The 18,484-nt window shown below is 42.7% G+C and overlaps 1 protein-coding gene across 2 annotated transcripts in view; it reads right to left on the reverse strand.

Annotated features, from left to right (window-relative positions):
- Nucleotides 1-1,620: 1,620 nt before the first annotated feature.
- EMILIN2 (elastin microfibril interfacer 2) overlaps nucleotides 1,621-18,484 on the reverse strand; it is a gene marked incomplete at its 5' end in the record, with an annotated part of 34,203 nt that continues 17,339 nt past the window's right edge. For both annotated transcript variants that reach the window (XM_083878418.1, XM_083878419.1), the window contains 4 exons: nucleotides 1,621-5,709; nucleotides 6,299-6,436; nucleotides 12,441-12,479; nucleotides 13,052-13,384. In XM_083878418.1, the coding sequence (XP_083734544.1) occupies nucleotides 5,372-5,709; nucleotides 6,299-6,436; nucleotides 12,441-12,479; nucleotides 13,052-13,384 (848 nt within the window). In that variant the 3' untranslated portion in view covers nucleotides 1,621-5,371. The remainder of the gene's footprint in view (nucleotides 5,710-6,298; nucleotides 6,437-12,440; nucleotides 12,480-13,051; nucleotides 13,385-18,484) is intronic.

The following is an 18,484-nucleotide window of genomic DNA, read 5'->3' on the forward strand; positions in this document are numbered from 1 at the left end:
TTTTATACACCATACAGGGCCATGGGAATGGCTGGCTGCTGGCTCTCTCAGTCACAGCCCATTCCAGCAGGATGGATGGAGAGGAATGCAGCCCTGGAGTGGTCTGTGCAGCTGCTCAGCACTCCCGGGCATGGACAGCCCTCATCTCTGCTTGTGGAGCAGGCACAGACTCGCTGCAGCAGTGGCAGGCTCAGCCCTGCAGATGCCAGATCCTGACCCTCTGGGCTCTGCCCCTGCCATGCTGGGGAATGGGGGGAGCATCTCAGGATCCCCAAGCCTGTCAGTGTTTAAGAGGCCAGTTGGACAATGCCTTTGACAACATGCTTTAGTTTTTGTCCAGCCCTGAATTGGTCAGGCACTTGGAGGTGATGTTGTTAGTCCCGTGCAACTGAAATACTATCTTTGCCAGGAATCAGGGCAGTGACTGAGCAATTAACATGGAAAAAAGCTGTGTTGGCAGAACTTCTGTGTACTACAAAGCCTATGTAACAGTGCTTGACACTGAATAATCATTTCAAATATACATGCAAGCTTGACTGAGAAACCAGAAACTGCAGTTCTAAAGGCGGCGGAGAAGAAAGCAAAAATTCTGGCTGCTGTATTCCCTGGAAAGCAAAAGGACATCAAGGCATTACACAAGAGGTAGGCTTTATTTGGACATATCTGCAGTTGTTTTCTGTCACACAGTTTCTTCATGTTCCTGGACATTTCTCTCCCCCTTTGAGATTATTTTTATATATGCATGAATATGTGTATAGACATGCACACCTAAAGCATACTTTGAAATGTTCTTTTGGCTGAAAAATGTTAGTAAATGTTACTTTTTTCACAATTGAGACAGCAAAATAAATGCCAATACCTGCTTATGCAGTAACATGTTACAAGGTGTTGTTTGAAGTCTCCCATATAAAAAAATTGGCAGAGCTGCTGTTCTGCATCCCAAGTCTGCAGGGTACTTTGCAAAAAGATTGTGTTGGCTGGAGCACAAGTCTGCCTTGTGATGACATGAGACTGCCCCCAGGTATTTCTCGTAGCTGGATGATTTGAACTCTGTGCCTTTATCCAGAAGCAACCAGCAGCCGACCTGTACCTGCTGAGCAAGTCTCAGTGGAGTGCATATTCCTCCCATCTCCAAGCTGAGACTGTAAATGCATTTCTAGTTTTAGTGACAGAGACCCATAACCACTACTGGGCTGTAATACAAGGACTTAGCTATTCAGCAGACAATCACTTCCAAATGCACGGTGTATTCTCACAAAAGAGTTCAGTCCTGATCTGAATCTCCAAGCTGCAGTTGGGGAGCCCTTTTCCTTGCATTCCCAGTGCATATTAAAGTTCTATGGGGTGGCCATGGGCATCTTGTTTCAAGCTGCTTTCTTCTGCTTTCCACCTACAGCTTGCTTGACTATTTGTAATTTTTCTTGTCAGACCAGTTGGCTTCACCAAACCAACTAGAGTCTCAATGACACTGCACAAAGTTGCTGCAGCTATCCAAGTGTATATAGAAGAGAAATGTGATAGAATAGCACAGAAAATCCTCATTGCTTTGAGTGTTCTCAAAAATGTCTTTGCTGTCTCCAAAAGTCTTAACAGCAAATTAAAATAATGAGGTACCAGTCTTTCCTAGGGATATGACTGATTTATATGTCATGTTGGGGTTTTAGGATATGCTTGCCACGTTTGGCCAGAGCCAAGTCTCTCTGGCTGCCAGCATGCTGGCTTGGCTTCAGATGTTCTGCTGCTAAAGTCCTGCCTCTGGAACTCACCTGTCTCACAAGTGATGCTGCTCTGGGGACTCATCTGGTTTGGATATTTGCAGTCCCTGAGTAACTACAGGGCTTTGTGCCTGGCTGAGGGACCGTCAGACTCACACCTGTCTGTAGAGCTTCACCTGGTAGGGTTTGGGTTTCTTCCTGTTTTTATGTTAAATTAGAGCACTTGGCCCAACAGATACTGCATTGTCTAAGAGTATTGCAATTCTCATATACTGCATTACTAAACTATCTACAAAGCAGATCTAAAAGGTAGCACTGTCATCTATGAAACAGGCACCAGTCCTGTCTTAGAGCTCCCACCTACTGGATTTTTTAAGGCTTTCTCAGTTAACAGATGCTTCCTATTTGAGCTTGTGGATTGTCCTGGATGTGGCAGTCAAATCATAAACCCACAGTGAGACATGCTCCTTTCAGTGCAGATCTTTCTGTGTGCTGCTGCTGATTCTCACCAAAGATGTAAATGTTCTGTCAGCAGGCTCAGTGTATTCTGGAGCAGGGCTCTTGCTCCTTCATTGGAATCTGGGCTGCACTGTGTGGAGCCAACCCTTGCCAGGTCTATGAATGCATTTGTGCCTTAGTCTCTTGCAGCTGTTGCATAATTATTATTTAATCCAAGCACTGACTGGAGCAGAGACAAACTCAGGTTCCATCCTCCCTTTCCCTGTTGATGGGCTACATCCCTGTGGTCTTCCCAGGTGGGTGAACATTCCACCTTGTAACCTCCAGGAAAATAACCTCATTAAGAGGAACTGAGGCACCTACCCTGATTCCAGCAATTACCAAGGAAATGCAAATTAAGGGTCAAGTCCCCCTCAAAAAAGGCAGGAATCTTAGAGGTTCCTTGTCATAGCTTTACCCACCCACACAGCTAGGGATGAATGAGAAGCTGTCCCTGAAAGGTGTCCTCAAAATAAGGTGCTGGGATTGTGTCCTGCTGTGACACAGTTTAGGGAACACTCTACAGCAGTGTACAAATATCAGTTACACTGCATTAAGAGGGCTTAAACTGTCCCAGCAGGGGCAGCACCAGATCCTGGGTCTAAAGAGAAACTTTCTGGAGGAAGATGGTCCTGTCCCATTAGCAGAACTAGGTCTATAAGGATTTGTGGGTTGAATATTTCCTGGAGCACTTAGGTAATAATTAAATGATTGATACAACTTTAGCAACTCTTAGCACTAAACTTGCACTGCTGATTCTTAAAAATTTCTCACTTGGAGGGTGGAACAAAAAAGGTTGTGTTTGCCAGCTAGGTCTCCCTAAGCACTCAGCTCATTTTGTTTGTTTCCATGAGTCATTTTTAGAACAGGCAGCAATAATCTTGAGTCACACATAGTCTGGAGCCAGCTTCTTGGAGAACAGAGCTTTCTTGACGAGAGTGAAAAATATCCTGAAAGGAAAAGTGCTTCTCTGGCTTTTGTATGTAACAAGAAATTATGTTTTTAAAACGAAAATTATATGCTTGGCTTTTGAAAACACAGGAAACAACCCTTCCTGTATGTCTCTAACATTCTGTGACCCAGAAAGGCATGGGACAGAAAGGCCAAAAGAAAGCTGAGCCCCCCTTGAACGAGTGTGTGGTTGCTGACTGTATAATAACGCACAGGTCCAGGAACACGTGCAGGGAAATGAGACGGAGGCAGCTCCTTTGATCAGGCTGTGAAGTGCAAGTTCACTGTACATCTTTGGCTACTGACTAACAGCTGCTCTGTCAGAAACAGCCTTCCTCCTATGAACACAGACAGCCTTAGCTTCTGCTTATCTCTAACACCCTCATTTCTGGAAATCAGGTGTCAAAAGAGCTTCCCAAATCAGGTGTTTTAAAACTCCACTCACAGTTTCCTTCCTGTGCTCACAACTGACCCAGTGCAACCCTAGCTGCACTAGGACTGACTCAGAGGTCCTCTGTGGACAGAAAGTTTTTTATGCCTGCTTTTCTTAAAGCAGTTCAGCTTCCAGGATGTGATAGTTTGTTGTGGGAAGGCCCCATCTCATTGCCTGGAAACACAGTTATTAGGGAGTATCTGTTCCAAAACTAAATTACAAAAGCACAAGTCTTCATCTGATCTCAGATGGGAAGGGCTTCAGCTAAATATAATGTGCTGCTTTACAGCACAGGGAGTTCTTCCCTCACCTAAAAAATTTGTTTGTTCTGAGGCTACAAACAGCTGTTCTGCATTTGTAATAAGGAAAATACATTACACAAACCACTATGATAAATACAACCCTATGTGGCATGAACAGATAGCTGATATAAGATAAGCTGATATAAAGAATGTACAAGTGACAAATGTATGTACATGTGAAAAATTAATATACACTCCTGCTCTTGGTTAAACATGTCTGGATTTCTTTTCAGCCAAAAAAGTGATCAAAATGCTAACTCCTAAGAGCCAAAGCATCATTTTTATTACCTCCACTGAGAAATGGCTAGTGTGCAAAATAAAATACTGCTGCCTCAAATGTGTTTATCTGTTTAAGCTAAGAAAGCTGCTTTATCCATATAAACAGATGCAGAGTATTAAAACAAACCTCACTCAAAAGCACCAATGCAGGAGGCTGTCATGACTCTGGCAAGGGCTTGGTTTGTGCATTTGACAATACTGACTAGTAGCACTACTTTCCTTTATCAACCATTTTTTTTCTATGATTTGTCTTCTACAATAATGCACCAAAGACAAAAACTGCTCTTCTAATGCAAGTATTGCTGGACTGCCAGAAACAAACCCTGTAAAATTTTTAAACTTTTCAAAATCACCATTTTTCTAGCTAAGCAAAGGTGATTCTGATTTTTTCTGACCTGTTTTATTAATTTCCAGCAGCAAGCTTTAATCTCAAGAGCATCATGACTAACCAATCATCTTTTTTACTTCATAAATAGACAATAACTGTTCCAAATCTTTCAGGAGTAGCAAGTGCACCTTGCGTTCACATCTGCCCAGTGGAAAGCTGAGGAAAGTTTCTCTCTGTCCTGCTGCTTCCACCTGACTGAGTCACTCACCTTGTCTCCTAGCACTGTGTTTGGCCCTTAAAGGCAAAAAAGAAAACTGATGCAGGTGAATATAATTTTGCTTTGTACCACCACGGTTTGCAATTGCACTGAACAAATTGATTATGCCAACGCACATTATTAAATAATACAAGGAATAAAAAGTCATAAACCATATCCACTACAATTTCACTTTCTTGGCTCTGCTCTACTGAAAACATGAAAATAGCCGACCACAATTGTAAACTTGAGCAAAGATGTAAACTTTGATACACTAGGGACAATTTGAAAAACTAAGGAAAAGATTGCAAAGGCAATTGCATAGGGACTAGCAGAAGCACAATGGAGAAGTATCTATCGAGAACATACTTGTTTAAATAGTTGTTCTGCTAGTACAGGTAAACAAGGGCTTGGGAAAGAGTTCATTTAGCCACAGAAATGTGTCTTTTGTAGCTATCTCTGGAAACAAAGGACAAGGAAAATGTTTCTGTATAGACTATAAACCCATCACTGAAATCAAATATATAAACTAAATATATTAAAGCTTTGAATTTTATTACACTTAATTTCTTCTGAATATCTTACCCTTCTCCCCTGTTCAAGGTACACCTAAACATGAGAAATGGAAGGATAAAGGAGAACTCCACTAAACGTGGAGTACATTTCATCAGAGTCTGTGTAGGCCAGTTTGCCTCCTGTTACAACGACGTTTACTTCATCTCCTGCTTTGAGGTGAAGAACAAGGTGGAACGTCCCAGGACCACCACAGGTCTGTTTCCCCGAGTAGGGTTTGTGATACTCCAGCAGTTCCCTTCTGTAGCCAGCAGTGTGGAGCTGAGCCACACTGGCGTTGGACACGGACAGCACGGCTTCCACGTACTCATCCCTCTCTGGTGCCAGCACGGCCGTGATCAGGTACCGCCCTTCGTACGGCGATGTGAAAACGCCTGCAGAACAGAGACACTGGGCTGACCACTGCTCCTCAAAACGGGCACACCTGACTGCCCTAAGCACATAAAGCCACATGCATCACCCACTGCTTCATACAGGTAACGGCAACAAGGTCAGCCTGGGCAAGTGACCAACTGATTGAAGTCATGAAGGTGAGGGTGCATCTAACACTTCAGTGCTTGAGAAGAAGGCAGCCCCCAGTCAGGGCCCTGGGGGAGGCAATATGAGAACATCCTCTCCTCTCCTCCCAGTAACCCAGCCATGGTGAAATGATTACTGAGGAACCTCACCTCTGCTACCTGGGCCCAGCTGGCCTCAGGAGGGCTAATGAGCACAACCAGCTGTGCTGGCAGGGCAGACATAGAGGTGAGCTGGGCCTCAGCAGTACTGGGTAGTCATGGAAAACCAGCCATGAAAGTGTGTGCTTGTCCACAGCCACAGGAAGCTTTCACCCCCATGTGTTTGGTTTAGATGGGCTTACTTAATCTGTTCAAGGTGCCAGCAAGGCCTGAGGTAACATGGAACACTGGTAACCCATGCTCCTGCCTGTCAGGCATGTCTGTGGGTGCATTCTTTGGCTGTTACCTGTATTGGGGTTATAATAGTCCCCATCATTCACAAGCACTTTGTTGAAGTGAACCACACCGACATCACTGGAGAAAGGCTTCTGTGTGAGCCCAGCAGAAAATGACACCAGAGAGGGCACAGCAGCAGTGGCAGGTCCTGAAAAGGGTAACAACATGAGTCAGAGTCACATCAGGATGATAATACAGCCTTTTCCCTATAATGCTTTATAATCCACTGTGTCTGTTCCTGCACATATTCCACTTGGACTAGTCCTGCCAATTGCAGGACACCAGAATTAGCAGAATAGGTATTGCTGGCCCAGACCCCAGGTGTCTCACCATAAAATTTACTGAGCACCATAAAATTCCTGCCTTGGCCACAGGTATTTTTGGGGTTTTTCCTCCCTTCTAAGGAAACAGTACATGGCTTGTAAATGCTGGCAGTGGAAATCCTACCACCCTTCAATTCAACAGTGCTTCTGCCAAAGACCTTCTTCAGGACAGAGGCTGCCTTTCAGCATCTCCACTCTCCATTACTATCACAATGGCTATAGGAATGCTATAGATAATAGCTTGTGCCAGCTTTCCTTGTCATGCTGAAAAGCTGTGCACAGCTTAGATCTCCCACTTTCTCTGCCAAAGCACAATGAAAATGGCTATAAGGATATATAACTCTTCTATATTAATGCAAAGAGAACCTTTTGTCTCTCTCCAGCACTTCTCTTTTGGGGACTTTTTTGCTTCACAATTTTTCCTTCTTTTCTCAGCAGATCAAACAGATACCTAAGTATTTTATAGTGGCTATCCAGCTACTAGACGAATACTGCAGTTAGACTGAGTTGGATGAAATATAATTTGGACAATTAAGATGAATTTTTACTTTTAACAGACTGACTTAATAGCAAGTGTTCAGTGCTCAGCCACTTAGTCTCATTCCAGTTACCTTCCCTTTAAACATTTTCCTTAAGGCAGTACACACTGCTAGAAGTAGGCAATTCTTGCTGCTTTGTCTGGGCAAGTAGCTAAACAACGAATGCCCTGAAGTTGTCCACAGCTGCTGTTTCACCCTGCTCCTTCTGCCTTCCTTAAAATTCTCCCTCTCAGAGATGCTCATCATCAACAAGTGCTAAATTCATCAAATCCTGAATTGAAAAAGACCCACAAGGACCATCTAAGTCCCACTCCTGGCCCTGCACAGGGTACCCCAACAACCACACCTTGTGCCTGAGAAAATTGTCCAAACACTTCTTGAACTCTGTCAGGCTGATGCTGTGACCACTTTCCTGGAGAACCCATTGCAGTGCCTGACCACCCTCTGGATAAAAACACTTTTCCTAAAATCCAATCTATTTCAGATGATATTACTTAAAATTGAAGTTTAAAAAGTCACATAACTTAATCTAAAATGTGGATATACAAGTGTTCTGCTCTTCACTTTTTTTTCTGAATAACTCAGCCCTGGGGTGGTGGGGAGGAGAAGGCAAAGGGGAAGACATGCCTGAAACTTCAGAACTGGCAGATAACTACACTGATTTCCCTCAGGGGCTTGTAACCAGCTGCCTCACATATCTTTGGGAATCTTCTTATTCAGCATTTTGTATCAAGCTCAGAAGATAGACAGAAGCCCTTTTTCATTACTCCTAGCTGCCAGTCTGCCTGCAGGTGTTCCTGCAAGCTAAGATGAGATTATTTGAAAGGACCAAAATTAATTGCAGGAAGTCTACTAACTTAAACAGCTTCTGCAAAGCTCCAACACCTTAACACAACAGTACTTACTGAGAGGAACCTGGGCTTATCCTGGGGTTCTGCTTCCAGTGGTTGGTTACAGTTAAATAAACAAGTGCCTTTTGTTTTTTTTTTTATCCGAGTCCAAGCTTCATTTATAACAATACTTATTAGAAATAACTACTTGTTGCTATGATGATGAAATTGCTTCAGATCTGCAGCCTAGTTTAGAACACCATATGTATCTATTCAAAGGAGAAATCTTCAACCTGTCTAAATATCCTGTAGATCAGTTCAGGGGTGGATGTCAGGAGACACAGTGAAGATGCAGTGTGTCTGTGCTCTCTTCCCCTCCTCCAACCTTCTAGCTGGAGTTGTGCCTGTTTGAAATTTTCACAATCCCTACCAGCAGCTCAGCAGTGCTTTTGCAGAACTTTACAGAGGGCTGCACCACGTTCTTCTACATGTCCCCTCTTGCAAACACTTTTCCTCATTCAAAGATCAAAGTTCTGCTTCTTGAAGGAAGGTCCAGGCTTGGACAACCTTCATTTAAGCAATCAATATTGTTGAAGTACAAACATCAGAAAAATAATTTTAAAGCATTTAAAAGTTGTGAATTACAGGCACAGCTCTGATGAAGAAACTTCTAGGCAGACAAAAAGTTTCACAAAAGATTCAAACTCTGACAGTTTTACTCCCCCTTTTGGGGAAGGAAAAAGCTCTTTTGCCTTCAGACACATTCAAGAAGGTTTCACTTGAGATGTTACACATAAGCAGGAGCAGGTAAGTCTGTTCTTGGTAATCTAAGCTACTGTAATGCATTCTGGAGAGTCAAAAAACCACAGAAGATGCATGGGTGGCCTCTTTTAGGTTACATCTACTTCCACCCATCTGCTAGTTGTGTTTCTGGTTCTCCACCTCTCTTTTGACTTCCAAGCACAGTTCATGACTCCCACAGAGCTCAACGGCCAGAAAGAAAGAAAATAAAAAAAAAATCATTAAGCAAAACAAAACAGCACATAGCATAGGCATTTGCTATCAAGATGAAAGGAGAAAAAACATAACAGTGTGATGGTGCTGCCGACAACTGCTCAGCAACTGGAATGAGGATTCTTCAAGAACCAACACAGAAGAGAGGAAGAGAGACTGTAAGTACGTAATTAATTTGTCAGTAGGCACTTATGATTCCCTTGGATATAGCAGGAGTAAGGAGGATTTGTCAGATTTCCTCTCACGAATAGTCAATACTCCTAAATCTAAATGAAGGCAAAGTGTGTAATTTCAGTTAGAGCAAATGGAACAAAAACACAAGCAATTTACCATCTCCCTGCCTATTTTTTTAAAACTCTCCAATTTGACCTTAATATCTCATTTTCAGAAACGTTCCTCCTGCCTATGGTTGGCCATGCAACACAGCACTGATGTGATTTCCATGAGCCAGTGCTCAATGAAGCTGCTCTGCTAAGTCACAGTGATTCTGTTGTGGATGATATCTCGGTGTGTTATGAAAACACTTACTTTCCTCCTGAGTCTGTTAGTAACATCTGCCTGCTCTTACAACTCCATCCTTTCACACTGCAGCAAGAGAATATTGCTCCAGCACCTACCTACTGTTCCTTATACACAGCTAAGGAATCCGAAAAAAAGATCAAGAAATGCTCTGGTACTAAAAATATGCAAATCATGCCTCAGCATTCAAGAAATGCATGTAAGTGGGCTACTTCAGTCCCAGGAGACAGAATTGGAGTCCTTGACTTCTTCCTGAGCAGTGCTTTTATGTAACAGAAGCTATTCAGAAACAGAAATTAAACAGAGTACTCAGAAGGCCATTTTAATAGTACAAGCTTCTTATATTAGGAATTATACTACAAGAAGGTCTGATCATCTTTCAGATTTGAATCTGAGTACCACAAAATGTACTGGATGAAGACTGCCAAAGACATCATAAATGGTTGTCCTGAACTAATTAGACAGTAAGGATTCCTTGATGCCTTATTTACACAATAAGTTGCTCCTCCAATAAGCCAAAAATCTTCCCTTCCTCAGCCGTTAATTTCCAATTTAACTGCTGAATTCTGTTCCAGAATGCTTTCTCTTCATCAGACACAGACAATTAGTATCACAGACTCATAGACTCAACTGGACTGGAAAAGACCTCTGAGTTCATCAACTCCAACATGTGACCAAACACCAACATGTTGACCAAACCAGAGCACTGGGTGCCACATCCAGTCTTTCCTTAAACACCTCCAGGGACTGTGACTCCACCACCTCCCTGGGCAGTCTATTCCAGTGTCTAATCACCCTTTCTGTGAAGAAATTCTCCCTCATGTCCAGCCTAATCCTCCCCAGGTGTGGCTTAAGGCTATGTCCTCTGGTTCTGTCACTTGTTGCCTGGGAGAAGAGGCTGACTCCCAGCTGGCTACAGCCTTCTTTCAGGTGGTTGTAGAGAGTGATAAGGTCACCCCTGAGCATCCTTTTCTCCAGACTAAACACCCTCAGCTCCCTCGGCTGCTCCTCATCAGACCTGTGTTCCAGATCCTTCCCCAGCTCTGTTGCCCTTCCCTAGACACGCTCCAGCACCTCATTGACCTTCCTGAACTGAGGGGCCCAGAACTGGCCACAGCACTCAAGGTGTGGCCTCATCAGTGCCAAATTCAGGGAAAGAATCACTTCCCTGGTCCTGCTGGCCACACTATTTGTGATAGAGGCCAGGATGCCGCTGGCCTTCTTTGGCCACCTGACCACACCGTGACTCATGTTCAGCTGCTGTTGACCAGCACCCCAAGGTCCCTTTCCTCTGGGCAGCTTTCCAACCACTCTGCCCCCAGCTTGTATCACTGCAGCAGGTTATTGTGGCCAAAGTGCAGGACCTGGTACTTGGTCATGTTGAATCTCATCCAATTGTCCCCACCCCATCAATGCAGCCAGTCCAGATTAGGGATAGTGGATGCAAATGCTCCAACTCCAGAGAAGTTTTAACAGCTTTTGGTACCATCTTTATCTCTCTGTTTGAGGTCTGCAAGGCACACTGTGGGAACTTTAAGGACAGATCAGCAGGAATATCTTGTATTTAGACAGGTATTCAGTGGCACAGGTGAGGAAAATGAACTCCTTGATCAAGCCCACCTCCCTCTGGATGCCAGGGTAGTAACTGTTCTACCAACATGTTCCACCAAGCAGCAGATGGGTGCATTCCTGTCTTACCCTGCCTTTTCAACATTTCTAACATCCACCTACTGTTTCACACAGTTTTAGCATAAACTTATTAAAATACTGCTATCTATAAATTGCAATGGGAAGAAAACCCCCAGGAAATCCATTTATCACAGAAATCTAGACATCTATATTGGTTTTGCTGGCACCAAGATAAAGGAATGTTTATTTACTTCTTATCCTCTTCCAGAAACCTCATCTATTGCTGGCTGTTCTTACTACCAAGATCCTCAAATGCAAAAACATTGCTTTAAGGCTATGATGGAATTTTAATTAACAGGTATAAATATCACGATGAGAGCATGAACTCTTTACAATTCTTTTTTTGTCCATCCCCAGACCATTCTTCATGCAGGGAGATAGATTTTTGGATTCCATAAAGCCTGATGTTCTACTTCCATCTATCGCCCACATTTCCTCAAACAAAATTAGATGAAATAACTTCTTTTGAAGAGGATGTGGAAATACTTTGATCAAGGATACCATTTCCCAGGGTTTGATAATATCTTGAGTATGAGGCTGCAGTGCTGGCAGCACCCAATCAACATATTTATCTAGGCCAACCAGCATGTCTGACATAAATTTTATACCTGTTCTTCATACAATTTCATAAATAAATTGTGATATTAACAATTATTTTTAAAAAGCACCCCAGCAAACCAAGTAAACTGCATTTTGAATCATTTTAATCATTGGCTGTCAGTGGTAGCACTTCTGCTTTCACTGAGTCAGGAATGTGAGCCCTGGTGACTATAACAAAGCCAGAAATTCTCCCAAGAAGAGAAAAACCTCATGCACTAAGCTAAGACACCAGCAGTTATTCAAGATCTTAGTCTTGGCCTTATTCATATTTTGTTAACAAAATAAATAATAATAAAATCATCATAAATATCTTCTCATTTAGAAAGCAAACAGAAAGGTGCACACTGACATTAGCTAGAAAATACAAACTCTCTGTATTTAAAAAACACACAGTGAATTAAATAGCAAGAACCCCAAATGATTTTTCAAAACCTAACTCCTCTCCCCACCTCCATATTTTCAAGAGATACGTATTATGTTTTAATGCTTAGGTCTAGCAAAACTCGGTCAGATTTTCCTCAATGCTAAACTTAAATACTAAAAATCAACGCATTTTTTTCTTTTAGCCATGACCTTCCAGGGACTGAAATAAATGTTAAGAACCCATGTGAAAATTTTCTAGGAAACAATTGCCTTACCTTGTGAATCCGTTGTAGAATGAGATGACTTTGGATATCCTACAAAGGAAAAATAGTGACTCAGTACACAGCGGATTACAATATGATGAAATATCACTGCAGTCCTCTAAAAAGCATCCCTGGTTACTGAACAGCAACCTACCAAAACAGCTATTAAATAGTGTTTCCTATGGAATGCTCAAGTATTATTAAACTGGGGTGGTCATGGCAAAGACAACCAAGTTATTACTCCAATGTACTAAATCCACTGAAAGCATTATGGAAAGAAAAAAAATTAAGTTTCCCTAGTGGCAAAGACTGCTGTAGTTACCAGGGATTTTACATCATCTCTATTGACCTCATGCTTTGTGTGTCTTTGGAAAGGCAGCAAAACTGGCACTGAATGTGTTTCCCCTACTTCTGCAGCCAGCTGGAGGCTGCAGAGGCCCATTCACAAATCATCTCTGCTGTAAACCCATTCCCAGCAGCAGCAGCTGCCTCAGTGGGTGTCCACAAAAGGCCAAAAGGGGGCTGGAGAGGCACAGCAGATCTCAGTGTCAGCTCTCCAGCAAGACCTGACATGTCCATTGCACTCCGTCAGGAGTGAAGCACTCGCAGTTTGGTTCTCTCACCTGGTGCTCCAGCGAACCCTTCAGCAATGGGCATGGTGCTTTGGCCAGCCTGCCCATCTGCACTCCTGAGACGCCCTCTCCCAGACATCAGAACTGTGCCAGGGGGCCCTGCCTCCCCAGTCTCCAAGATGATGCCGGTTGTTCCAGGCAGAAGTGGCACGACTGCTGACCCTGGCAGAGCTGGGCGTGGAGGAGGTCTCTGCTGTGGTGGCAGGAGGGGGATCCTCTGTCGTGGGGGCTGTACCCTGGGCCTTGATGGCAGCAGGGCTTTACCAGGCTGGGGCTGCACCGGTGGCCTCGGTGGCAACGGCTGCTGGGGTACATCTGGTCGTCCTTTGGCATGGTGAAAGAGGAGGAAAAATACAAAATTATTTGCCTAAAATAGAACATAAATTTGCATAGTTTTGCGTAATAAATATTTAAAAATAAAATAGGACTCGGCTGGAGGTCACCTGTTCCCTCAGACCCAAGACTGCACTGGCTAAACACCGTTCCACTCCTGAAGTACTACAGACTCCACTCTTTACAGCCTGTGTGACACAGGGAAAGGAATGAAGACAGCCTGGAGACAGGGCAAGCAGCAACCAAATAACCTATGAACATTCATTCAATTGCTGGCCTTTCTGCAGCAAGCAGGCTGAGTACCACACTTATTCTCACCAGTACCTTCATTCCAGAGCATCCTCTCTCTATCTCCCCTTACTTCAGTTCTCCTCAATCCCTCACACCCACTGCACTTGCTTTCAACTCTGTACTCACACAACTCTTAGCACAAGGCTGTCCCTTTAGCATGATCATAAAGAAAATTTTCCAAAGCAAAAAACATCAGTAAATGAACTTAAGAAGTTTTTTCCCCTTACTTTAAGAAACAACAAACTTAAATGTCCAAGTAGTTCCATTACTAATATTTTCTGACAATGAAGGCAGAAATCAAGGATATAATCTACCAGAAAATTCTTTACTGTTTAAATAGAAGAGATAACATTAAAAAACTTTTTCACTGGGGCAGCCAACCTATATGACATCAGGGTCAAACAGTGCTGACATGGTTCCATTTGTGTATCTGGTCAAGTTCTAAGCCCTTTATAGGAATTCTGGTTTATTCATACAAATGAATTCCTAGATTGACGCTTAATGATGCAGTGCCCTCCCAAGAGTAAAGCTGAATTACATTTACACTAAGAACAGAATTTTACAAACATGTAGATTTTAGCAGATGCAATGACAGCTTTTACAGGCAATAAACATAATTTCATGCTAAATTAAGCTTCAGCATAGGTTACTTTGGTTGCATTTTCAGACCAAAACATGTCTTTAGGTGCAGGGATAGATGTGAGTTTCTGTGGAGACGGGGAAACATCCCGCTGCAAATTTATCTGATACAACTTGTCACACAACAGAGGTGCCTGCCAAGGTCCCCAGTGGGGACCACCTCTCTGAGTGGTGCTCACAATGAAGCACTTCAACTCAGTACAGTCCAAAATCAGCCTAGGCAAATTCACCAGTGGCTAGGGCTAAGCCATCTGGCTGTGCTGGGAAGCAGATGTGGTGTGAGGCTTCCCCTGGCTCTGCTGTGTGTCTGGGGACCCCAGGAGAACCTTACTCTGCACCTTTGGGGAAGAGCTTACAGCAAAGCTATGCAGGTATTGTCCCCAACATACAGCTGGGGTCCAACCAGTGTCACTGGCAACCCACGAGCTGTTTTGTGACTCCTCGACACGTGCACTTTACCCTTGTGAATCCTATTTCTTGTTTTCAGTCTCATAAAAGCCTTAAAAGCCCACAAAAGCCTTCAGGAATACTGGGAGGCTGTCTGAAGTCATAGTCTCACACCACCTGCATTCATTTACTAGATATGGCTGCTAGAAAAAAACCTCCCTGAGCTTTGCTGGCTGACTTTTAACTGTCAAGAGATTTGAAACTCGTACAAGCAATGCACCACAAAGCTGGGCTGAAACTCACTCAGTAACTCTGTCCACAAAGCAGCAAAATGTTTGCTTTATACAGACTAAAACTATTTTCACAAAAAACCTTAACATTAAAAAAATCTTATAAAAATTTTCAAAAATAACCTGACTTTTTAACAGAATTATTGACTTAGTAAGACAATTTCTGTCCACAGAGGCATTGATTTAGACCTTCAACTAAAATCTTCAAATTAATCTCATTGAAAAAACAAATTGACAAAGTACTTTATCTTGGGATACGTGTACTTGTCATTTCTTGAGTCAATTATGCTAAGCTTCATTAAGACAATTATTTGGGATGACACTGGGAAAATGAATACATTTCTCTGCTTGCTTTACTAGATCTTTAAATAACAATCAACTGCTGAAATCCCATATCCTGAGCAAACTGCTTGCTTGCATGCCACACCAATACTGCAATATTCAGAACTATCCCATCTTCATAATACTAAATCCAGAATCACTTGCCTAAAGCTCAACTTCAAGTGGAAGGAATCAGATAGGTGTGAATAGAGATCTGCTTTAACTTTGCTGACTGAGCAGGCCATGAACACAATCTTCCCATCATCTTCTCATCTATCTGGGAAGGCAAAGAATGGAGCTGAGATCATTACACAGCTAGGAACAGTAACACTGTTCTCAGCAGCAGCATACTTGCTGCTCTGCTTGTCCTCACTGTTGTGAGAGACAATGTGGTTACCACATCACATACTGGCATCTTCTCAAGCTCTCTTCAGCCCCCAAAACACACAGAAACAAAGTGCATAAAGCTAACCAGAGAGTAAAGGAATCTGTGACTGCTCTCACAAGACCTAAAAAGACCTCACTTGAATTTTGTTATAGACACTGAGGGGATTTTACAATTTTGTTAGAAAGCAGCATTGTGCACAAGCTCACAGGGAGCCCAGAGGAATTGACTATATGACTATTCACACTACAGCGTTAAAAACTTTATGTTGCGTTTTATCCATGCTGTAATGCAGAGCACATATTCGGTTTCTTAGGCCACAACTTCATCAGACAATATTTTGCTGTTGGTTTCAAAACCCTGATACACAGACAACTACCATAGGCCAGGTCAAATAACCGTAACCAAAGCAAACTGCATGCCCAGCACAGTATCTGACTGCCAGACCACACTTTTGATTCCTGGAAAACTTCATGGAGATAGATAGATAAATATATATACACAAAAGGGCAGTATGTTAAAAGAGACTACCAACTTTAACATGGCTTTCAGTTTCATGCCATGTGAAGAGCAAACATTACCTGCAGAGAGGAACAGAGTGCAATGAGAACAACTTAGACTGCAAGACATGGAGCTGAGGGAAAGCACCATTTAATGTGGATGGAAAGCTGCTGGATCATTTTACCTTGGAGAGCACATCATGCATGGTTCCCTAAATGCTTAGAGCAGACCACTGCCTGCAGTCACCACTTCCTTGTGTGCTGCAGGACATTTCACTACCCTCGCCAGGAATTACAACTAATTAAATACATTTCTGGTCTCTAGGTTCGTATCTGATGCACTGTCATTTGTTAAGTTGGCTTGTTAGTTTGGATTGAGGCATTTGAAACCTCTGAATAAAAAATATGGAAGAAAATACAGCCATATTTTTAAGATTAGGATCATTTGACTTTGCTGGGCTTACACTGCTTGGTAAGACTTTATGTTTTATTTCTTGCAACACATCCTTGCCTTACTGCCCTCAACAACTTTATTAGTAACAACTTGTTTCTGTTTCGGCCCCTCTGAAGTCAAATGACATCATTTGAATGCTACGATATGCTGGCAAATTGTGCATAAGAAACTCTTCACTGATCCAAGTCCAGGTCTTCCTGTCAAATAACATTGGTATGGGAGACAATGCTGCAGATCACAGATGTAAAAATAGTTAAAGCCATACCCCAACTCACGTAACAGGGTTCCCAAAATCACTTCCAAAAAAGGCTCTTCTGCCAAAATCTTTCTGCAGCTCCTGCCATCGAAACTCACTTAGGCTGCTGTGCCAGACAGTGTTATTGTAATTGGAAACATTTGGGAACTGCAATGTGTGCCTCATGAATCCTTTAGAGGCCAGAGGCACCCCAGAGCAGCAAGGGATGCTCAGAGTGCCTGCACCCCAGACCCAGCAGCAGAGTCCTTCCACAGGCTTTTAACGCCCAGTGGTGGATGGAGGGGTCTGTCCTGAAAAGGTATTATTTTATGGAAACCCAGGTGTGCAGAGGCTTTTTAATGCTTTAATACATTGTAACAGGGGCTGATAAATGCAATCCCTGAGGTTGCTTGAATACCTGCTTCAAACAGCAGAAGATTACTACTTGTAACTACTTGTATGTATCTTGGACTTTTCTCCAATGTTGGCCCCTATTGCTAGTTAATTTTGGGCAGGACAGATGAGAAATAGAATTACACAGATACATCATGTTCCATTTTAATGGAGACTGGGATGCTTCTGCAAGATTGAGGGATAGAGGTCCTAACCCTATTGAATTTAAGTCAAAATTACAGCAAAAGAATTATCTGAAATTTACAGCCCCTCTTCACTCCACTTCCTCTTTTACATTTAAGATAAACTTATTTCACACAAAATTTTCTCACCTCAGAAGGATTCTTGTGTCAAGTACTGCTATACATTTGGTTTTAAATGATTAAACAAAAGAAACACATCTGGCACAGGTTTTTAAGTCTCTGCCTTGGGATGAGAAGGATATTCTTCCCTTTATGAGGCACAACTTGTCCATTTAAGAAAGAACACCCAAGAGTCTCGCATTTGATCTCTCCCTACTACCATCAGCTGCAACAGGGCACAGGCTCCTCCCTCAACATCTCTTCTAATTTTAGGTCAGTCACAGAAATTGGCTTCTTATTTATCTCCTACATGCACAGAATTAAAACCAGAACCATCAACCAACCGAAGAGTGCAGTTTCCAAACAGTCTCCGATTCCTACAATTTCGAGTCATGCTAACAGAAACAGGAAAACAGGAACTCAGCTTCCTTCTGTAAACTTCAGCTCTCAGAAAAACAACCCATTGCTGAAATTTGGAGCAAGAACTGCAGAGGAAACTGAGTGACATCTGGCAAGATCTCTAAACCTTCACGGCAAGGCTCACCAACATGCTGAGGTTCCCATTTCCCAGCATTCTGAGCCAAAGGGAATGTGCTCTAACACAAACTTTAAACAAATTGGAGGTAGATATGCACCATCATATGCATATCATGTGCATGACTACTAACAGAACTGGCTGAGGTGCTAAAGCATTGCCAGCTGGAACGTGCCAAGTACTGCCAACGACCTTGTGGGAATGCAAGCTTCTAGGAGAGCTAAGAAGCAAAAGTCTTATATTGCCATGCCAAGATATGCCAGAGCTCATTTGTGAAACTTCTAGATCAAAGAGTTGGTGCTGAATTATTAACTCATGCTAAGAACACAACTTAGAGGAAATCTTTCTTATCGTGAATT

The sequence above is a fragment of the Zosterops lateralis genome (genome assembly GCF_965231275.1).
Source record: "Zosterops lateralis genome assembly, chromosome: 1".
NCBI classification, from domain to species: domain Eukaryota; kingdom Metazoa; phylum Chordata; class Aves; order Passeriformes; family Zosteropidae; genus Zosterops; species Zosterops lateralis.